This window comes from Erpetoichthys calabaricus, chromosome 13 (assembly GCF_900747795.2).
Source record: "Erpetoichthys calabaricus chromosome 13, fErpCal1.3, whole genome shotgun sequence".
NCBI classification, from domain to species: domain Eukaryota; kingdom Metazoa; phylum Chordata; class Cladistia; order Polypteriformes; family Polypteridae; genus Erpetoichthys; species Erpetoichthys calabaricus.
This window is the reverse complement of record NC_041406.2, coordinates 50456685-50481268: the sequence shown is the minus strand read 5'-3', so window position 1 is coordinate 50481268 and position 24584 is coordinate 50456685. Positions and strand designations below refer to the sequence as shown.

General features: G+C 37.0%; 2 protein-coding genes across 2 annotated transcripts in view; one reads left to right on the top strand and one right to left on the bottom strand.

The window, feature by feature from the left end:
- The window catches only part of tax1bp1b (Tax1 (human T-cell leukemia virus type I) binding protein 1b), a 1153251-nt gene that overhangs the window by 134946 nt on the left and 993721 nt on the right, over positions 1-24584 (top strand). The window lies entirely within an intron of this gene.
- Positions 1-24584, bottom strand: part of jazf1b (JAZF zinc finger 1b) — a 301891-nt gene that overhangs the window by 3098 nt on the left and 274209 nt on the right. Inside the window, exon 4 of the mRNA XM_028818229.2 lies at positions 13759-13928. Within this exon, the coding sequence (XP_028674062.1) occupies positions 13759-13928 (170 nt within the window). The remainder of the gene's footprint in view (positions 1-13758; positions 13929-24584) is intronic.

Here is a 24584-nt window from a genome sequence, read left to right as displayed (position 1 = left end):
CCAGTGTGTTTTAAGAATTGCAGTTTAATTCCTTGCCCCTTTTTCATTGCATGTATCATTTTTATTGCCTCATGTATCTGGCCCCCATCTGTTGGCAGGTGCTGTGGCAGCACATAAGGGTCCCTGGCTTTAACAGGCCTCTGCACTCGGCCACACGTGGGAAGCATTAGGCTTCTCCCGGCTAAAGCAAAGGAACATTTTAATATGCGTCCAAGATTTTCACAGGCTTCGAAGGACATCTTAAGCACAAAAGACATTGAAGCTGTCAAGCTGAAGTAAATACGGAGACCTTCTGAGCAGACAAGGCTGCCGGGCCTTCAGTCTTTGCTGGACATTTTCAATTAGCCGTGACTTGGAGGCAGAAGAAGCTTCACTTGCCAGTGCTGCTCAAATGGAGGACGTCTCTGGGCAGCGCTGCTCTGTTTTATTTAACAAATTTAAAATTTTTATTTTAAATATCAAAGAGTGTACATGTTGTACACAGAGAATACTGAAACATTTGTGAACAGCACACAAACACTGCTACTGTAAGACTTTTTAGAATGTGATTTATAATAAAATAAGTCTTTAATAAAGCAGAGTCTTCTTATACAGATGCAAGCACCAGGGCTCCTCTCTCAGTCTTTTGTACACTGCGTTCATGAATATTGACACCTCTAACCATGCCAGTGTATTTCAAATTCTGTGTAAGGGATATGTTTAAACTGGTATATACATCACTGCTGCACACGATTTTAACTTTACAATTCAAGGCTCTAGATTGAGTGGTCTGCTGTCCAGGACTGCTCTCTGCTTTGTGCCCACCTGTAACCTATAACTAGAAAAAGTGAGTACACAAAATGGACAGATGGCACTACAACAACCAAAGAATTATCTTCTTCTTCACTCCTCACTTACATGACTGCTGCACCCAACACTTTAGTATATAATGAAAGAACACAATAAAGCATTTTAGGTGGCATCCTCCTGGACTCATTCAGTAATTCATGACCACATACTTTGTTGTTTTTGGTATTCACCCTTTTATTTTGTGCTTATTTTGTGGCATTTCTTTAATCAGATTCCAAAGATAAAGTGAATCAGCCTTCTTCAAACTGACAGTTAAAGCTTGTGTTATGCAATCTTTGGCTATGTTGCCTGAAGGGTCATTGATCATAAAGTGGAACTGGTTCACACAAACCTATGACTTCCACTTGTCATTTCTTTCTCTTGAGCTGATTAGCTTATTTTATGAGTCTACCTCTGTAATTATGTCAAAAAAGATTTATCTTATTTTCATATGCTGTTATATCTTAAGAGATGTCCATGGAGTTAAAAAGGCAGCAGACTTCACAATATGCTTTAGAGAAGGACTAATAAAATGAGTGCCAAAGTGTGCCTTGGCTGATATTAATTGCACAAGAGATACACTGCCTCATCTCGCTAGAAAAAAATTCATGATGCAAGAGAAGGAGAATATTCAATGAAACCAATTCCAGGAAGAATTTTACAGATCAACATGTCATTTTAACAATAGAGGGCTCAACAAACACAACTCCAAAACTATCATCAAAATGGAAGTGCCCTGCTAACTGCATAAAATGTGGACTTTTTTTTAATCCGTGGCTACTTGAAAGGGGATACACGTCAATTCTCACATACAAAAATGCTGCACAGATCCATAGACATTTTGAATAAGCAACCAGATAATGAAACCCAGAGAGACATTTTACATACACTGAACAGCCACAACATTAAAACTGCCTGCCTGTGTAGGTCCCCTTTGTGCCTCCAAAACAGCTCTAACCCATCGAGGCATGGATTCCACAAGACCTCTAAAGGTGTCCTGTGATATCTAGCACCAAGATGTTAGCAGCAGATCCTCTATATCCTGTAAGTTGTGAGTTGGGGCCTACATGGATCAAACTTATTTTTCCAGCCCATCCCATTTGCTAGGATTGATTGATATCTCAGAGGTTTGAAGGCCAAGTCAACACCTTGATATCTCTGTCATGTTCCGTAAACCATTCCAGAACTATTTTTGCAGGGTGGCTGGACGCATTATCCTACTGATAGAGACCACTGCCATCAGGGAATATTGTTGCCATAAAGGAGTTACGTGGTCTGCCACAATCTTTAGGTAGGTAGTATGTTTCAAAGTAACATCCACATGAATGCCAGGTCCCAAGGTTTCCCAAAAGAACATTGCCCAGAGCATCACACTGTCTCTGCCGGCTTACCTTCTTCCCATAGTGCATCCTGCTTCCATCTTTTCCTCAGGTAACTGACACACACGCACCTGACTATAAGAAAACTTGATTCATTACATCGGGTCACCCTCTCATATTGCTCCATGGTTGAATTTTGATGATCTCATGCCTAGTGTAAGCACTTTTGGCTGTGGACAGTGGTCAGTATGGTCACTATGACCAGTGTATGGCTACACAGCTCCCATACACAGCAAGCTAAGATGCACTGTGTGTTCTGATACCTTTCTCTCATGGTCAGCATTAAGGTTTTCAGCAGTTTATGCTACAGTAACTCTTCTGTGAGAGCAGACGAGATGGGCTAGGCCTGCCATTTTGGAGATTCTCTGTCCCGGTAGTCTAGCCGTCTCAATTTGATCCTTAACAGAGTCGTCTCAAATAGTACACTTGACCACTTTTTCAGTTTGCAACAGACCACCTTCTAGAACTAACTGTTCCTTTGCTGCCTAGTATATCCCAGTCCCTGTAAAGAGTTAGCCAATGTTATACATTTCACTTGTCAGTGGTTTAATGTTGAACTGTTCAGTGTAAAGTCGACCAACTAGAGGATAGTGAAAGGAGTTTAAACAGATGATGAGAAGCAAAAGTGGATAAGATTGGAAGTCTGCTTGCTTTAAAATCTAAATTGTAAATAAAAAAGGAACAAGGAGGAGTTTAGTGACTGGCATGCTTGAGTCACCCCCATTGTACAAACACCCCTACAATTCCGAGCTGATGTGCAATGGGATTACCTCCAATGCATACGCCTAGGTAGTGGAAAGAGGGTATAAATGTATGCAATAGCAAAGACCCTGCACCTCACGCCATATTCCTAGCATGTATGTGATTAGAGGAGCCATTTTGAGGATTGAAGCCTTCTGAGTTTCACTGCAGAAGAGAGCATGGAGGTACACAATTTCGCTTCAAAATTAGCCATGAAGTGGTTGTGGACATCCACTGTCAGACAGGATGCAGTGTTTAAGCCAAATTGTAGAACTCAAGATTCAACAGAGAAACTGCAGCCTTAGCCTTGTTATGATTCAGTGGGGAGAGTTTAGAAACCTAAGACATTTGACAATTTAAGTAGCATAGCTTATAAAAATATTTAATGCAACACCAGAAATAATTGTGGCTCCATATTCAGAATTTTATGTTTTAAGTCTTCACTTAATAAGAACAATCTCTGAACTGTTTCAAATGGATAACTTCAAAAGAGGGTTGAAAATCCTATTTAACAAAGTAAATTAAAATTCTTAATTTAAATGTTGGTATAATAAACAACACACAGTTTCATTTTTTCCTCAAAAATTATTAGTTAAAAAAAAAACCAATCCAATTGGAAACCACTATTGTGACTTGACTAAAACCATGTCAGACTAAAGGGCTTGTAGTATCGCTCTTCACTGCCCCATGCTGCTTTTCAAGAACCTGCCTGCCTACTGACTCTCCTGTGCGATTAAATTTCCGTCTACTTATGATAACAAATTCCTTATAGCATTGGAAGACGCATCAGACAGTTGTTCAGGAAATTAATTGCGTAGATGTTTTCTGCCAAAGCCTCCTGTCTGGAGGCCTGGCATTTGAAGCTCTTTAAACACATCAGGATTGAAAGCTCATGTTTTCTCACAGCAGTGGAGCTTCTGATGGCACCCCCTGTCGTTTGTTCTTGTATTTTGTGAAAATTCTAGCAACTGAGGAATTGTGCTGAATTAGCCAAGTCCTCCTAAATTTTAAAATGGGAAGGATTGTTAAACACCTGAGAGCCCAAGAGCCAAAGGTTGAAGTTGGTCTTGGCGTGCCTTTGGTGTGTAAATTCGAGCAATGGGGGGACAGTGACCCCACCGAAGACAGAGGATTCAACGTCAAAGCAGACTGCACATAACGAGATAGAATGGTGGGGTAGACTGTTCAGGGTACACTGAATGCAAGTTCCTGATAATGTGAAAAAGGCCATGATGGCTGACATGTTTAAATAAACTAAATTCAGATCTGAATGCAAGTTTATGTCACTTAATTATGCATTGCTTCCCAAGTGATTGTAATTTTTCAAAATTCTACTTTTTTGAATGCTTCATTTCCTTTGACCTGTTTACAGGCTGACAGAAAAGAAGGAAACAAAACAGCATGTGCAAACAATGACAAGGAGTGCTGAATGGCTAATCAGCCCTCCCCATCCCTGCTTCATTTCTAACCCCAAGAACTCTGCAATGTTTGCCGTATTCTTGGCAGTCCTCTTTGGGAAGAAGCAAGCTATATACTCGCTCTCGTCTCTGACTCATTACCCTTTATTTGCTGCTTCTCCATGTTTGTCAGGCCCAGCATGGATCATTAATTCTTCCCCTGTCTGGCTGTTCAAGCACTTAAGACGTGCAAGACAGGCCTCATGCATTTGAGATGAAGGCAGTGAGATGGTGTGAGCAGGCAGGAGCGCCTCAGTTATAGGGGCAATAAAGAAGCGGCGCTGGCAGTCAAAGTGAGTGCAGACAGGATGTAGCATATTACAGGGTGATTCGTCCATCTTTTGCCCCTAAAGAGACCCTTATTGTGATGCCTGGATGCCCTCTGGGGAAATCAGCTCTTACAATCATTGAGGCTTTCTTGCCTGCTTCCTTCCTGAGCTACACATTTACTTTTATCATTTTCCCACCCTAATGCTGTCGTAACAGCAGTAAAAGCCTCCATCACACCTTGGTTAAAGAGAGATGTCTAAGAGCAGGCTTCAGGCTTTGGCGGCATGACCTGCAATGTAAGCCGTTAGTCAAGATTTTACTCTTCAGTTTGACACAGAGCGGAGAATCATAAAAGCACAGAGATTTAGCCACAGTTGTATACGTTCTTTTTTGGGCAGTTTTACTTTTCTTGGAAGGCCTTGCAAGCAGCTGATGATAATTCCTACGCAGTTAGATTTTGGTTTCTGGGCTTATTTTGGTACCATCTTCACCAATCATTTATGATGTACGTTGTTTAAGATTCTAGGATGCAGCTCTTAAATTTGTCATGTGAAGTGTCTAAATGGTTCATCTTTCCATTGCTGCCTTTTGGGGGATGTGCTATACTTCATACTGTGGCCTTCTGCCCTCTTCACCAGCCTTGATCAAATCTTTACACTTTTTTTTTTGCAACCAGAAATATGGTATCATTCTGACTGTCAAGTCCTTGATTTTCGGAGGCAAAATAATAAAATGTTAAGATAAAGAATGGAAGGATGGGTGGACAGATATTAAAATATTAGCAGCAACCACAAAAAAATAACAGCTACAAACCAAAATATTTTCTTTTGAGTTCACTTCTCGAAAGAAAGAAAGAAAGAAAGAAAGAAAGAAAGAAAGAAAGAAAGAAAGAAAGAAAGAAAGAAAGAAAGCTCTAGTGAGTGAGCTGGGAAGAAGGCTGCCAGTCGGCCAGTCCACAAGGCCTCTGACCCTGACATATATAGAGACTCTTCTTTCTGTACTACAAAGTCAAGGATTTCACTTTTATTCTCGGCACACACCAAAGAAGTCTCATTAAGGCATTGGTGTCCTGCATTAATTAAACCCTAAATCCATTTTCACTCCTTCCCCTTACAGCATGCCCAGCACTACATGTGAATATTGTTCTTTTATCTATTTCAACGTGTAATAGTAATCTGTTACTAGCAGCTACTATCAAAGGCATTATGTAAAATATGGAAAAATGAACTGTGTTATATGTACTCTATAATTATATATTGCTGTTTATCTATTGCTGATAACTGCTTGGATATTCTTCTTGTAAATGTGTGGGCTTTTTCCTGTTGTTTTAATTTCCTCTTGCAATTCAAAATGTCAGCTTAAGTGACTTGATTTTGATTGAACATGTAATGTACTGGGACCCAATCCAGGGCTGGTTCCATTCACGTATCCAGTGCCACTGGGTTAAGCTGGAAAAACTGCTGAATGAATGGACCACAGGGATCTTAGTGCTTTCAACCCTTCATTAACATAAGAAATATTAGGCTGGATTTATTCTGGGTATGTCTGTACTCAGAGGATTTTGAGCCATTTTGAATCCATTGGCAAATTTACTACATTTAAAAATAGTCAATAACCATCTTTAAAATGCATCTCCGTGTGTACAAAAGAGTGGTAGCTTCCTACACCATGCATTCTGAAGGTTAAATTGGACTCCTGTCTTGTCCATCCATTATCAAGCACACTTACAGTTGTGCTTGAAAGTTTGTGAACCCTTTAGAATTTTCTATATTTCTGCATAAATATGACCTAAAACATCATCAGATTTTCACTCAAGTCCTAAAAGCAGATCAAGAGAAACCACTTAAACAAATGAGACAAAAATATTATACTTGGTCATTTATTTATTAAGTAAAATGATCGAATATTACATATTTGTGCGTGGCAAAAGTATGTGAACCTTTGCTTTCAGTATCTGGTGTGACCCCCCCCCTTTGCAGCAGTAACTGCAACTAAACATTTCCTGTAACTGTTGATCAGTCCTGCACACCGGCTTGGAGGAATTTTAGCCCATTCCTCCGTACAGAACAGCTTCAACTTTGGGATGTTGGTGGGTTTCCTCACATTAACTGCTCGCTTCAGGTCCTTCCACAACATTTTGATTGGATTAAGGTCAGGACTTTGACTTGGCCATTCCAAAACATTAACTTTATTCTTCTTTAACCATTCTTTGGTAGAACGACTTGTGTGCTTAGCGTCGTTGTCTTGCTACATGAGCCACCTTCTCTTGAGATTCAGTTCATGGACAGATGTCCTGACATTTTCCTTTAGAATTCTCTGATATAATTCAGAATTCATTGTTCCATCAATGAAGGCAAGCCGTCCTGGCCCAGATGCAGCAAAACAGGCCCAAACCATGATACTACCACCACCACGTTTCACAGATGGGATAAGGTTCTTATGCTGGAATGCAGTGTTTTCCTTTCTCCAAACATAACACTTTTCATTTAAACCAAAAAGTTCTATTTTGGTCTCCTCCGTCCACAAAACATTCTTCCAATAGCCTTCTGGTTTGTCCACGTGATCTTTAGCAAACTGCAGACAAGCAGCAATGTTTTTTTTGGAGAGCAGTGGCTTTCTCCTTGCAACCCTGCCATGCACACCATTATTGTTCAGTGTTCTCCTGATGGTGAACTCATGAACATGAACATTAGCCAATGTGAGAGAGGCCTTCAGTTGCTTAGAAGTTACCCTGGGGTCCTTTGTGACCTCGTCGACTATTACACGCCTTGCTCTTGGAGTGATCTTTGTTGGTCGACCACTCCTGGGGAGGGTAACAATGGTCTTGAATTTCCTCCATTTGTACACAATCTGTCTGACTGTTGATTGGTGGAGTCCAAACTCTTTACAGATGGTCTTGTAACCTTTTCCAGCCTGATGAGCATCAACAACTCTTTGTCTGAGGTCCTCAGAAATCTCCTTTGTTCGTGCCATGATACACTTCCACAAACATGTGTTGTGAAGAGCAGACTTTGATAGATCCCTGTTCTTTAAATAACACAAGGTGCCCACTCACACCTGATTGTCATCCCATTGATTGAAAACACCTGACTCTAATTTCACCTTCAAACTAACTGCTAATCCTAGAGGTTCACATACTTCTACCACTCACAAATATGTAATATTCGATCATTTTCCTCAATAAATAAATGACCTAGTATAATATTTTTGTCTCATTTGTTTAACTGGTTTCTCTTTATCTACTTTAAGGACTTGAGTGAAAATCTGATGATGTTTTAGGTCATATTTATGCAGAAATAAAGAAAATGTACAGTAGCAAATTAACATAACACCTACGTCTTAAGAATGAGAAAGAAAAACTGGAGCATTTGAAAAAAATCCACCTAGACACACAGAGCAAGCAAATTCTGTACAGGAGGTGGACCAAGATGAACAACTCCAAATTAGTTTGACCAAGATCAGTCATTGGGAGATTATTTTCCCCTTACAATTTAATAAGTGTTATGGAGTCTGGGATCTAAAAAGAGATAAGGAGATGTGAGCAAATTACTAGGGCCCCATGTACACTAATTTGTTTTCATTTAAAAATGGATTCAGTTGTCTTCATTTTAGCCTTTCATCCACACTACCCTGTCATTTTCAACCCCTGAAAACAAAAATTTTTGTAGTGTCAGCATTTGGGAAAGGATATACGTAAACATAGTTTTCTGAAAAACCGTGCTCTAATTACACTCTAATTGGTTTGCACTTATTTTGTGGCCCTTCTTGGATTGGATCCTGTTTATTACAATGCCTCAATCACTGATCTATCACCCTTTATAGATAAAAAAACATTTTCCAACATAGTGGGCTTAAGAGTTGCTTTCTATGCTGCAGCTTTTTGTTCTGCTTACCTGTATGCATCTAAATTGATTCTTGTATGTCTGAATGCTGCATACTTGCATAAAAAGCAAATTATTTACAAGTGGCATTTGGCATTACCGTTGTATTGAAAAAATTCAGATGGCATATAACTCAGTTGACAGCCTCTTATCAATCTTTCTTATTTAAACTTAATCCACTCAGTAAAGAGGAGTGCATTCTGCAGCAAAATTAATAACACGGCACTTAACGAAATGGATGGGTGTAGAATGCAGCTGAGCTCACAGTATTACAAGACACAGAAGCCCAATGCAGCAAAGCACACACACAGGGATTTATTTATTTATTTGCTCTATTCAGTCAAATTTTAAAATGCTATTTGATGCAAAATGCCATCTGATTGCTGTGGACTTCTGTGGAGCTAAACACTTTATGTCAATTTAATATTTGCTTTGTTTTCATTCAGTGACAAGATAATTGTCACAAGTTCTGAAGACTGTTACCTTAAACTGTAATCAGGAAGGGTGCATTAATGTGACAAGGGGCAATTCTCTGTGGCTCCTTTAAGAATTTCTTTTTCTATGCACTATGTGTGTCTTGCCTGTGCTAATAGTTTTGAAAGCGTATAAAGCACACAGGAATCTGTTTTACATGCTCAACTGAATTTTTCACTACACAATCTCTTCACAGATTTTGCTGCCGATTCACACATATGCCCAGTGTAGGAAGGAGATTGTTTTTGTTTAAAAACTTCATGTTTAAATGAAAATGTGGCAAAGTGGATGTAACTTCATTTAGAGTTCAACGATGCATGCTGTGTGGGACTCCCTCAAGATTGGCAATATCTACAATAAAGACTAACAGCAAGACCATGGTTGGAAATTTCAGATATGCTTATCCAAAAGTTTCGGATCAAACCACACTTTGCTTTATGAATGTGCTTTAGCTTTAATATTATACTGTATTTGTTAGCAGTCCTCAGTCTGAGATAGCGTGGCCTGGAAACCGAAGCACTGCCATTAGTGCTGGGTGCTGCAGATTCTGAAATGGTGGCTGATTAGAACACCCTGACTTTGTTTTTCCCCTTGCTGTTCCTTCTTTTCAGCTATTTTAAACCACTTCTAATCTGAAATCCATTATAACACAGAGGATTTGGCAGAAGCCCACTTTTATTCTACTTTTGTTTTTCTTTTTTCTCCAACAAGTGGCATTTTATTAGGTGTTAGACAAAGAGGAGCTTTTACCCTCCTCCACAGATGAAGAAGAAGAAAAGAAAAAGATACAATCCAATGTTTTCCCCTATGTGCTCAATTAATTAATAATGTATAAGATTTCAATCAACCAATCAATTAAATTGACAAGTACTGTGTCATACATTACCGACAGCATCATCGGTGGACCTAAAAATGCTACTGACCATGACACCCGTAAACAACAGAACAGTGGAGCAGCCTAAAAAAGGAAACCTCCAAGGAAGGATTTCAATGCCCTGAAATTTCTGGAATCCTCTGTGATGTTAAAGCAAAGAATAGCTCAATAATATGGTACAAAATATATGCACTTAACTTGGAAACAAAATCACACACACACAGAATAACAGAAAGTCATCAAAACTGAACACAGCTAAGTAATAAACAAATGACAGTACAGCAAATATGCAATATGTACTGGCATTTGAGAGATCCTGTGTAAAAGCACAGTTGTCTTAGCTGCACACAACATGTGTTGTTTTCAGATAAAAACTATTTTTGAATATGCTAGCCTGGGTCTTAATACCACACTATTGCCAATATGGCTGTAGAGCTTAGAACAGTTTGTATTGCATAAGACTGGAATTTCAAACAAGTTTTTTTTCTTTCTTTTTTTTTGAGAAAGTCCCAGTTAATGAAATGGATGGATCTGCAATATTTGATCTTTCCATTGGCCCTACCATTATTTAATAATATCCCAATCCTTTTGCGCTCTGATAATTTAGTGCATTGGAACTGCTGTGCAATAGTCTTTCAAGCCAAAGTGTACTGCTGCAGTAATATGCCAGTATTTCCCTACTATAATACAATAAACTCTTTACATAGTCCAGTTATTTCCAAATTAGAATGCATTTCACAACCTAAACTACAGTAGGACATCAACTGAGTTACATTTCATGAACATGAAAGAAATGCTAAAGCTCTTTAAATGTGTTGTGGCTAACGAGAACTTAACAAAAGGTCTCCCAATATAATTTCCTGTAAGCATTTAATGTAACATAGGAATTTTTATTCACAAATATAAACCTTTCCCTTCAATTATCGCGTTGCATTTTTTAGTAGTATGTGCTGCTTGCTGACATTAAAACAGTCCCAGCCTTCCTGAACAGATCTGTAAAATTTATCGCTCACTTTATTGTGCCAGTAACCATGCTAAGCTTTTACATATTTCGTAGCGTAATTCACAAAGTGTTTTTTATGGTTATAAAAATGTCAAATACTGTCTAATTTCTTTAATAGCTGCTTGATACTAATTTTCTCATCAACATAATGTATGTCTAATTCCTAAAATTAAAGGAAGCCTTCAAGTATAATTTACCATGACTGATGTTACAAAGACCACAAATAGAACAAAAAGGTTATGTGCTGTCCCGGCTTTAGCAGTGAAAAAAAGAGTTTCCTTTCTCCCAGTTTTGAGTCATGTTATCTGATTGTATTAATTGTTTCTGAACTTAGGTTTAAAGAAAATAAGCAGTGTAGTTGACATAACTTTACTGATCTGTTTTAATATATCTTCCAATTCGTTACAGTATATGACTGATTACTTCTTTTCACTTGAAAATGCGTATCTAAAAGGGTATTAAATGATCAAAAAGGGGAAGACAGATTGGATTCTCTTTAAAAAATTCTGATTCTTTAGATTCAAGAGTCGATTTTGTATGATTTTCTTCACCCTTTTTTTTGGTTTAATTCAATTGTAGTTGATTTTGCTGGTTTTTGGGAAATGATTATGTTATGGTATGTTCATTTACCCTAACATTTCTTGCTTTTTCAAACTTTCACTACTAAAAAAATACTCATAAAAAGGAAAGAAAAAAATAGGTCAATCGATTTCATGAGGAGAAATAGTCAAAAAAACTTCTGGGTGTTGAACTGACTCTACTGAAGATTATTCCTTGCTTTATAAGCATCAGAAATATAACAAAAATGAAACTGAATTTGTGTGATACTAGTGTGGACTAAAGTGAATATTTCTGTCTGTGATGTTGCTGATTTGAGTTTTTGAGCTAAAGACAGCAAAGAGAAATAAAAGTGTGTTGTTTGGAGATGCTGGGAGGTGATGTGTTTAATTTCACTTTACATCTGTGCAGGTAAAACTAACTGGATAATATCACATAAAGTCCCATTTAAAGAAAGTACCCCATTGTGTGAACAAAAAAAGCGCTACAAGCGATCATAACCTCAGTGCTGACAGAAATTTCAAAAGGCAAAATTATTACCTTTGGTTACACACATTGCTACCTCAGCTTGTCAAGGTTGCACATCTAAACTTCCACATCTGGCTTTGCCATTCTAAACATTGGGATCAGCTATGAGTTGTGTGCAAATGTTAATTATGAACTGTCATTCAAAAAATCACATGTAAAATGAGGCTTGGCTTCTTTATTTTTGGCACTATATTCATGTTCAGGTTTTTTATTTTTTGCAGATGTCCACTACAAGAATAACCCACATCTAATTGCATTCTATTTTCTAGCTTAATTTTATTTAGATACAAAGGTGGTAGAAAATATAATTTAACCATCCCCTTTTTAAAGTCTTCCCTTATAAAATATATCCAGGTGTACCAAGATCATTATTACTGTTTCTCATGTTGTTTAATGATTAGTGATAAGATCAGTTTTTATATGCTCCTGATAACCCTAAGACATCAAGTCATTTTGAACACTGTTAATAAGTTTTTTTTTCAGGATCCATTTGCTGTTTCTTTATTATATGATCTACAATTCCATACTTTTTATGAAATGCAGTGTTTTAATTTTTTAAACAAAACTGTTTTCTTTGGTAATGACCAATTGTGCTGTTGTAAGACAATGCTTTCTTTAGTTTCCAATAATAAATTATATTGTATGTGACAGGTATTGACATCAATGCATTACTACAAAATTAAAACAGGGCAGTTTGCAATGGCTTAAGAATGGTGTCAGCTGGTCTGGATTACAGCAGTCCTGTTAATGGAACCAAAGGTAAATAACCAATTATTAATTTGAAAAAAATAAAATATATAGGATTTGGGTGATAATTGTGAACTACACAAAAATGTATCCCATCAACCAAAGTACATCAGCTAGTATTTACTGAGTCTTCAACCTGGAAAATATAATGTTATCTTATTTTAAAAATGCTGTTTTATCTCATTGTCACTGTCGTTGTAAAAGAGAAAGTATGTCAAGATAGTTTACAGACACCTTAACCTTTTTTTAAATTGGTTTAAACTGCTCTTTAGAGGTAAGGAGACCAGAATCTTCAAAATGATTTTGTTCTTTCTTAAAATAAAATTAACTATTACCATCATAACCCATTTTGTTTCTTCCTGTATTAAAACAACACTGCACACAGACATTTCTTTCATGGGATCACAAGCAACTCAATATCCATTTCACATTTGGAATATAGACAGAGGAGAGCTAGAAGCCAAACTATCTAACAAAGTTTTTGCTTCTGAGCAATAGGTGTTCATTTCCAATGGTAAATTTAACAAGAAGCTAATAACAAGAACCTCAACATGCGTGCTGCATTTTCTTGTGGAGCTGAAACTGGCTGTATTCCTTTGATCAGCTTGGCTAGCCTTCAGCTTCAGCTGTGTCCCATTTACATCTCAAACAAATGATGCTTTCCAATGGTAAACCTTTGAATATTTTCATATAGTTCTTTGCCCTTCCAGTTTATTGCAAACATTTATTTCTGCCTTCTGTAATGAACTAATTTAAATATTTTTTTTTACATTTTAGCTGAGTCAAGTGATGGTACAAATTTGCTGCCAACTTAAGATTTAAAATTTTCTGCATTACTTGAGACATGCTGTGTATCTCAGCTACAGTGTGCAGTATGGCTAATAAGGCAGTATTAATAAATTTCCCAATTTAAAATAAACTCTAGGAAAAAGATTTTAAAAAAAGAAGTAACAGAGCCAAATGGTGTCCTTCAATCTCAAACAAAACATTTGTTAAGCACATGAATGAAGAGAAGTACCTTGTATCTCTTTTTACATCCTGGAACTGGACAGGCAAACGGCTTCTCATCTCCTCCATTCATGCACATGGAGCCCATGATGGACTCAGAACTAATAGCACTTTCTGTGGTCCACGATTCATCACTGTCTGATTCTTCATAATCTACCTCTTCCTCATCATACTCGCTGCCTGGAATATCAGAAGGAGAGAGAGAAAAAAAAAACAACTTGGTTACAGCAGTAACAATGCCAGCTGCTCTGATGGACTTAGCAGCTTCCTCGATCACCAAATTGTCAAGACCTCTGGCTCAATTATTAAAAAAAACATATTTAATTACCTTAAAATAAACAGCTTCCTCAGACTGGCCTATTTAACACACCCGCAATTCCAGTAAAATGGCCTTTATATCACACCTCCTTCAACCCTAGTGACCAGTTTCAATTTGCAAAAGCTTACAGCTGAAGTGGTGTGCATAATTACATCTGCTGGTAGTACTGTACAAGCCCTGTCCCGCCACACTGCTCATAAAACATACCAGCAAATGGTCATTCTCACAAAGAGCCCTTTTCCCTGTTAGACCAAAAAAAGCGAAAGTTTAGCCTAAAAATAAATAAAAGCATAAGAAATGTTAATTAAGGCATTCCTGGCCTACCAGCTTTTTCCATTGCCTGTAGCACCTCTCACTTATAACAGCCACATTAAAAAGGGTGCATAGTTTTCCAGGCACTTTTCCCTAGCTAGCAGTGTCAGTCTATTAAACAAAATCTGCAACTAATCATGCAAAGTAACTCTTTCATCTTACAAAGCTGGACTGATAATTGAGAATTTTTTTTTAAGGGGCCAAGGTACAGTAAGCATTATGGTCATAGTGTAACAAATTCCTATTTTCATTCACACTGTCTTTAATAATTCTGAATGAATACATTGTGACATTTCCTTATTTCAGAAAACAGTAAAAGAAATATAAACTGTGCTAGGCAATATGTGATTTTATTAGTGAGGTAACCATAAGACCACTTAGATTTGTAAAAAGACAAAATCACTGGGTGCTAATAAAAATCCTACTTTTGTTGTCATTTTAAAAGCCATAAGCACTCCTGCTGCACAATATTACTAAGCAAATCCCAGCTGAAAACATCAAGAATTGATTACTGGCTTAAACTGTTGCAACAAATTACAGTAGAGATGTGCCTCTTCAGAAGAAAACAAAAGAGCATATTCTCATACATACAGTATATATAACCATTGAGATGAACATGAAAAATATTGAATATTTGTGTGAGGAAGAGAGAAGCACATTTCCTAAAACTTGTTAAAGACATCTGTGTGCCAGAAAATGCCAAGGTACTTCAGCCAGACCTGAGAAATGTCTATTCCTGCTACACGCATTAACAATAAAGAAAACCATTTAAAGGCATTAAATCATTTATAGATGTGTGCAAAGACTTGGTATGAATGGAAAGCGTGCCCTCTTTCGGTTATTCTGTAACCTAATCCTATACAATCTGCACACCTCACGCATTAAATGTGTCAGAAGAAACAAATATTCAGAGTTTGATTAGAAAAAGAAAAAAGGCAAGATTTTTAAAAACCTAATTGCATGTTTCAGGCGTCAAGCAGATGTTCATCTTTACAACAGAAGCGTTTTCAAATCATGCATGAACTTCCTTGAGTAAGTAATACACATGTGCCAGGGTTCCTGAGGCTACAGCACAATCGTGTTCTGATTTGCCAAGACTTCAAAATTGGCAGAGCTTATTGATGAGGTTTGTTAAAACTGTGCTACAGATACTGAACCATATGTAAATAAATTCACTCATTCACACTGCAGTAGACTGAATACTGTATCTTAGACACATTTTTTAGATTTATTTGTCTCTTTGTTTATACTTAATTTTCTCTGTTCAGCACTTGGAATATAAATTACATTATACAAACAGTCAACAGCTTTTTCTCTGTGTGACCAAGTATCTGCTTTGTTTAGAATCAGCTGTGCTCTTAAAGACTAAATAATAGGTTTATGTAAAATAAGTAGCCTGACTACAAAAGTTTGAAGTATTATTTTTATAATGCACTTGCCTGAAAGTAACAGTAGTCAAGCACTTTTTGGTGGTTTGGATGCAGTGGCAACTAACATTACAATTAGGGATATATAGGGGAAAATATGTAATGTGTGTCGTGGGCAGCATGGTGGCGCAGTGGGTAGCGCTGCTGCCTCGCAGTTGGGAGTCCTGAGGACCTGGGTTTGCTTCCCGGGTCCTCCCTGTGTGGAGTTTGCATGTTCTCCCCGTGTCTGCGTGGGTTTCCTCCGGGCGCTCCGGTTTCCTCCCACAGTCCAAAGACATGCAGGTTAGGTGGATTGGCGATTCTAAATTGGCACCAGTGTGTGCTTGGTGTGTGGGTGTGTTTGTGTATATCCTGCGGTGGGTTGGCACCCTGCCCGGGATTGGTTCCTGCCTTGTGCCCTGTGTTGGCTGGGATTGGCTCCAGCAGACCCCCGTGACCCTGTGTTCGGATTCAGCGGGTTGGAAAATGGATGGATGGATGTAATGTGTCTTTTTCAAATGACACTTTTGGGATAAGCAAAGCACCAAAGACAAATTTAGGTCCAATTATCAGATTACAGTACAACCCAGAATGACTCACAATTGGTTCACAGATGTAGCCATGCACTACTCTGCTCAAACGCTACATGCTGTGTTCTCTTTAAAACATAATGCTAACTGCAGGTGTTTGTGGGTCAGGTTGTACATTTGAGATTGTGATATTCTGGTTGATGTATAAAAATCACAGTTTAATTAACACCAATTAAGTAAAAAAGAATGACCCCTTAATTGACTGGCACAACCCTGTACTGCAGAAAATAAAATAACAACAGGTTAATTCAGACTACTATCTCTTTATTCCTTTAAAATTAGACATGCTCATATTTATGTGATCTATTTTAGTAATTATGATTTTAGCTATAAGAATAAGGTAAAAAAAAATGTGGACATACCAGTGCACTCTTCAAGAATACCATAAGCATGTGACTCTTTGCAAAGACATCCAGCACAGTTATGTGATCTGATGTAGCCTTTTCCATAAATGTATTACTATATAAAATACTAAAATCAAAAGGAATGCTACATTTGACTCTGGTTTTTACAAGAACTGGTTTAAACACATTAGGTAACTTTGAGATTAAGGGCATAGTGAAAAACTCGATAATGACTTTCTACAGGCAAAAATTGGTTCAAGCAAATTGTAACTGAACTAAATAATGTGAACAGATGCAACTTTATAAACTTAAAAAGGTATTTGCTGTCTTTGGCTCTCATCTTATATTGTTTATATTGTGATTAATATCTGGCCTAATTGGGAATGGAAACTACTGAAGCTTACAAGCCAAAAAAGCAACATTTGATGTTAGATGCAGGAAATTCAAGGAAACTACTATTATAAAATCTAACACCTTTTTAATTTTCAATTTCATTTGTAACTTAGCACACAATTGACCACATAATAAAAGCCAATGCTTTGACAAATACACACAGCGGTCACTTTGATATCAAAGATCAAATCATTATGCCACATTGCTGGCAAATATAGGCAAAAGTAAAAAAAAACAATTTAAACCATGATTGTTCTGTTCCTGTTCTTTAATTTGATGAACAAGACTGTTTTACTTCATTGGTACAGTACTAATATATCCACAGCATAACTTAGTATCAGATTAATGTAAAGTGTATCACTTTCTATAAATATACTGTATAGATCAAAACATGCACATAACAAAGTCTCTACTCTTGTTATTAACCATATACATCTTAATTTCACTGCCTGGGGTGGGGGGCACCAACTACATTTCGGAAAAAAACAAAGCCTGTGGTGTTCCCTTACACAAATGGGGAATCTGTGGAGTTTTTGGTAAAGACTGGTTAAACAGTGTGGATTTACATACTGGAAAAACACACACATGCACAAACATACATTCATTTATATACCAGAGGATTATAAAATCAGTTAACTAACACCTTTATTCTTCTCAAGATGAACCACAGAATCCAAACACAGTAAGGTGATGATTCAATTTAAAAAAAAAATCCACACTTGACTTGATTTATTCATAGAAAACCAAAACACAAAAGTAAGAAACAAATTAGAATGAATACTTCTCCAAATCAAAAAGCTACAGCGCATTGTGCACATTTGAAAGCTTTTGCTCAAATGGGATTGTGTCACTAGCACACAGTATTAGATATTTGCACAGGACCTTGATTACACAGGCTAGATTACTTGAAATGGAGAGAAAACATGCCGACAATCTGATTCTGGTTACCATTACACATGAAGCTTATTGTAAGCTTCATGATTCTTCACACAGCTCTACATGATAAACACATACATAATAACCAAACATAGAAATCAGGTAAGCATGTGTCTACTGCCTGACACACCTCAAGTACATTTATTATCAGTGAAATACTGCATTAGATTCACACTTAGAACTGTTAGCTGTCTTGTAATACACATATTAGACATTTTAATTCTATAATGGTTATTTGCGTCATTAAGTAAATGTTAAAGAGATTTGGAGATTTAGCAAAAGAAACAGGTACATTCTACCTTTACATTTGATATACTTTAAGTAAAGGATTAGCAGTCTTGTGTTTTTAATGATTCAGGAGTGAATAAATGTCACATATTATTCCCATATAATTAATTTTTTGTAATCTTTAGTTCATCACCTTCCCACAATTGCTCTAACATCTTACACCTCATTTCTTTTGCAGAAACTGAATCAACTATCAAATCAAGAAGTGTATGATTATTTGTTGTTGTAACTTTTTAATGTAAAATTATGAATGCAAACATTAAAAATATATTGCCTATAGTTGTAACAGTGTTTCCCTAACTGAATACTGTTATCTATTAAAGAGCAATTTATTTCATTAGTCTTCTGGTGCTATAAAACCTTGTCAAACTGGAGGTTTACTGCATTTAATAAGCAATTATTTGAAGTATTCTGAGGTTTATAAGGTTCATTTCTTTACTTGCTACTTTAGGCTTAAGTAATAAAAAATATGAACTCAGACAACACTGCAAGTAACATTGCTGCCTTATGCTTCACGGAGTCAAGTTCAATTCCTAGTTCTCTCATGTAGCTCCTCATGTCCTTGTTGTTTCTTCCAACAATCCAAAGGCATGTTTCTGGCTCAAACGCCTCATTGTAAGAGTAGCTAGGTTATGCACACTGTGTGATGTTCTGGCATTAGACCTAATTTCTCGTCAAGATCACTGCTGCAAAGATGGGCATCAATTTGCTGCAACCCTAAAAATGGATGGATGCAAAAAAACTAACCATAAAGACTTTTTTAAACATTAGCAATGAAGAATCAATTACTGAAAGTGTCAGTATGCTAATGTTTAAAGAACTGTTTAAAGAACTATAGTATTACCAGATAAATGATACATTTGGGAGTGGCTAGGGGGTCAGGTGTGGTACTTTGGTTAGATGCAAAAATATAACTAAAGCAAATTTTATGAAATATAAGCTGCATTTTTTTAAAAACTATTTCTACTTTTCTGAAGTATTATAAAGTGTATAATCAAAAGTACACACAATGTAGGCTACAAGGAATAAAGTAAAAGCATAAGCCCCTGAGTTATTTAAACTACTCTTCTTCGGCAGTTGCTCCCTGGTACTGCTTTAGTTGCTAAAGGGAGGGCCTGTTATGGAAGAGACAAATGACATGGAAGTGTTGAACTTCATTCTGAATATTAGATGATGCTAAAACTACACAATCATCCATAAACAGAATATATGCAAACCTCTAGTCCCCAACCTGAAAACTCACCACTATTAAGCTGCACACAAGGACAGAGTTCTCTATTCCAAGGACAAGACTTAAATGGCATAGGGCCTCCTGAACAGTGGTTGGACTAGTGGTGGGGGTTCCTTTTCAGCAAATGGTCACTGACTTTCCAAGAAAGGTTGAGTAATGTGATCCCTGGTACCTTTATCTTAAAATAGAGAACCCAACCTCAGAAGAACCAAGGAAGCCAAGAAAGCAAACTGTATCCAACATCCTCAGCATTTCTGGCTACATCCAATTCCAGCAGCATGGAGCTTTTCAGCAACTGCAGTGACCTCTGTTACAGAAATAGACCCAGACCTGTAAGTCACTTCCACCACTACCTCTTTTAATTATGGTGCATTCAGAGATCTCAGAAGTTTTTCAACTTGACCAACACAACATCAACCCATTCCCGAGTTACTGAATGATTTGGAAGAACCTTTGCTGGCCTGATGAAAAGTAATCCCATATGGCTTTACTAAACTCTGCCTTCCTGGTTTGCCTGTACTGTTCAGTCAAATTCATAGACCCCTTGCTAATGTACCACAACATTTTTTTTCAATCTTGCCTGTACTGCATTTTCAGTATCATGCACCATAACACTGAGTACAGGCCTAGATCCAAAAAAAAAAAAACCATGTTCAAATGGCAACTCATGTTCACATGGCATAGCGTTTTCAAATAGTGACATTTTCATGTATAAATGTGTGTGTGTGTGCGTGAGAGAGGCAGAGACAGATTCAATATCATTCAAGTGGTTACTGAATATAAAGTAAACACTTTCGCAAAGGTACAATGAAACAAGTGTGCTTTTATTCAAGAGTAAAACTCAATAACAAAAAATTCAAGTGACAACAAGATACCAAGAAGACATGATTCACCAGCATTTGTGTGTCTGCTTACATCCCTTCAGTGATATCTTTTATAGGTAGCAAAACTTTACACTGGCTGTTATAGACTGAAATCAAAGGATTCTTTTTTTTTGGGCGCATACACCGTCAGCATGGGACTGCCAGATCTAAACACTAGCATGGCGAATTGCTCGCGTACTGAAGTGAATTTAGCTTCAGGTGGAAGTCCCATTTTACTTATGGTGCAAAGCAGACTTGTATCACGGTGCAGCAGTCTATTAGCCAGAAAAATCGCTGTGAAGAAGCTGTCTGTTGTTACGGTTCTACCTTTGTCCAGAAACGGCTCAATAAGCTTTATGACCACAGACTTGGAACGTTTTTGCCCTGATTTGCAACTCAAAATACAGTTCTAAACAAAATGTTGCTAGATGTCCGAGACTGCAGCAAATCTGTCGTTTTTCACACGTTCTGCATGGGTGTCTTTGTTGTCAAAGTGCAAATGCTGAATGGTAGCTTGATGGCGGTCACGGGACATTGTACCTTTGATTGTCGGTGCAACAAATAGTTCTGAGCAAAACCCAGAGAGGGAGAGGTGAGTTCATTGTACCACATGAACATCACTGACAGAATAAAACTGAATAATAAAAAAATAAGCACTAACTTTTACAAGTAGCCAAAATTTACACTGGGTGTTACAGACTCAAATCAAATGTAAGTTTTTATTATATTATAGTAATAATAATAGCAGTTCACTACTCAAACACAGAGCACCCGGCCATGAACCTGGAATCTTTGGGTTATAAGGTAGCAGTTCTTACCTCTACACCATCCAAGAAGACATATCAACTTCCTGTCAGCTGACATTTCAGCTTGGGTTTTTCATTTATTGACAGCAATATGTAAATTGAATGATTTTTTTTTCTTTGGTTATATTCTTGAATAAAAGCACACGTGTTTATTTGATATTTGGACTAAAGTCTTCACACATTATACACTTCACTTCATTATTAGTATAACATGGAAAAAGTTTCTGCTTTAGGTATGTGTTCAGCATTTCTTGCTTCACATTTCCTGCCATACTACACTTACACAGATCATTGTAGACACGGAACACACATGAAATGTATATATTCTAAATAACGATATATTATTTACCCAATACAACTCCAGGCACCTTACTGCCAGGTAAAAAGACTTGAGCTCCAAGAATTTTGCGACCGACTCAGCTCCATTGGTGGGGGGGATGGGATAGCAGGCTGCTTGCTGCTTGGGCTGATCGACACATTTGCAAAACAAAAGATGCTGATGGAGAGGTGCGAGGGAATTTAAGGTGGCCCGGGATTACACATTTTTTTGTAGGTTTCAGAGATTCTAGTGTTAATCTCACTCAACACTCTAAAAATCCGTAGGGGCAAGCAAAACAGATTTGATCCTAGAATGGTACTTTTAAGCTGTGCCATATGTTTTATTTGGTCACAGTACCAGAAGAGTTTCTACAAAAGTTTTTCAAAGGGCATAACCAGTGAACTTGATTCCATTTAGAGAATACAACAATCCTGAGATGTTTGTACCCCTGTTGAGTTTTAACTGGGTGAGAGCTGCGTCATTCTCACAACTGCTGGTTAACTAAACCTGTAGGTTATGAAGAGTTTTTTTTTTTTTGGGAAAAATTTCAGTCAACAGAGGGAGACAATTATAAGGGATACAAATGTTAACTAGACTCCTAAGACTTGTTTTGTTTGCAGGCAAATCATTGATTATCATTGCATCCTCACTAGTTTGCTATTGCAGGTAAGGACCTGATAACATGAAAGTTTTATAAGTGGTACCTTTACTTTGGCATTTTTTTCTGGATGCACTGCAAATTATTATGGCATAATGAAGGTCCTTGATATACAAACTGACAATCTGTTTGGGATCACTGGGGTAATATTGAATTATTCTAACATACTGAAATTCTTTCACATCAGGTGTTTTATTTTTGGGGGGAAGGTAAAAGCAACTCAAAACTAAAATTTTGTAAAAGGCACCACGTTGATTAAAATTTTATTCTATACTGTATGATTCCTTTTGTCTGGTCTGAGGGCTAATCTGAGTTGGACCTTCAAAACAAATTGTTTTACCTTCCATATCTACCACTGCATAATTATCTCGTGTGAGGCCTAATTTGATTTGGAACTCTAATACAAATTGATTTACCTTGCATATCTATTACTGCATATTTTCAATGTATGATAAAGCTTTGACTTAGCATATATATTAATTTAAGATGCATTGTTGGTTCAAGTTGTAAAAGCTAGGTGAGAGCAATGGCAACACAGCAACACAATGAAAGTGTTCAAACAACAGGATCTATAAAAGACAGGGCTAAAAAACAACTGACTGTATGTTAAAGGTTTGTCGCCATAAAAAAAAAACTCTGCAGCAGCACTTTGGTGTCTTTCATTTTGCTCATACCCTTCATGTATTATAGAAACACCATATGGCTTCAGGCTTACCAGCTGGTGAAGTGGTAAGACTTAGTCTTTTCCAGTCATTTAAGTGAAGCTATTAAGGTTGAATCATGAATGTATTAACATTTAAATTGTCCTGTAATTGGAAACTTTATTTTAAGCTAGTAAAACATTAAATTAAAAAAGCCTGCATTCACCTTCACAGTTTAAATATGGAATATGTATATGAAATGAAATGAGTTCAGAAAAGCTATTAAGCTATGGATGAATTAAAGATAGAGATTTGTTAGCTGAAAAAAAGAAAACCCACTATGTTACTATATGCAAGTGAGCATATGGCCATAAATACTCAATGATTAACATTTGTAGTTTGAATAAAAATATGTACAATCATTTTAACTTCATAATTGCTTTGGCTGTCTATACGTGAAGGTATTTTTTCTACTGGTTTTTAACCACTATTTCTTTGAATATAATTATTTTAAAAACATTTGTAGATGTATCATGGTGATAGGTGGAAGCCTAGGCACCAAAATTCAGGTCTACAAATACAAGAACTGCCAAAATAGACTTGTAAAGCAACAGCAACCCAAGGTTTTTTTTTCTTCTCATTTTGGAGAAGTAGTCACCGTTTCCCTTCTTAACAAGCACAGGTCATAGGATCAGAGCTGTATCTTTGTGCCAATTCGAGTAAAACAAACATCTGGAGGAAGTTTTAATGATACTCCATTGTCAATAAAAATCATATCATCCAAATTATATAATAACTGGAATTCAGCAAAGTAAATCAGCAAAATTAATATACACCTTTATTAATTCTTTTCTTTTTAAAGCTGAACCAGAAAAGCTATATGCTGAAGATTTTCCAGATTTACGCATGATATGTAATACTCTTTTTTGTGATTTGAAGGTTAATGTTTGGGCACTATGTTTAAAGTAATTTTACCAGAAAAATATAGTCATTTAAAAGGGGACTGCTGTTACAAGCCACATCAGATTATGAGTCCGTGTCTGAAATCTATTGAAGAGCTAGTCCTTACATAAGCACTTCTCTACAACTTTCTCATCCTTGAGCCAGGATGCTTAATGTCTCTTCTGTATTCTCCTGGACCCATATTAAGCATGCTCCTGACTCCTCAATATATTGTTTGATTTCACTGATGACCTAACAGTTGTCTTTGTTGGAGTCTTTCCATTTTAACCTTTGGTTTTAATACTGGAATGCTAGAAGTGTCCTTCACATCAACAACAACACTCCAAATTATGACACTGACTCACAACCTTTGGTTTTAATATTGGAATGCTAGAAATGTCCTTCACATCAACAAGAACACTCCAAATTATGACATGGAATCACCTTATGAGCTTGTTCTCTTTGAACTTACAGTTGCTTTTAGCATCGTTAACCACAAAGCCCTCTGAGCTGCTTGGTTTAATTAGTTTTAACACGCATGCTGTTTCAGTATGTTATAGTACTGAAACATGTGCCTGGGAGCACATCTGTGGAGTTTGAATGCTCTCTGTGTTTTTGAAGGTTTTCCTCTGTATATATCTTTTTTCTTCTCCAACTACCAAAGATGTGCTGGTTAGGTTAGCTGTTAATTATTAATTGGCCCAGCAGCTATGCATGTTATTGGGCCTTGGGACAATCTGATGCTTTGCTCAGGGTTGGTTTCTGCTCCACCTCCCATGACCCTGAAC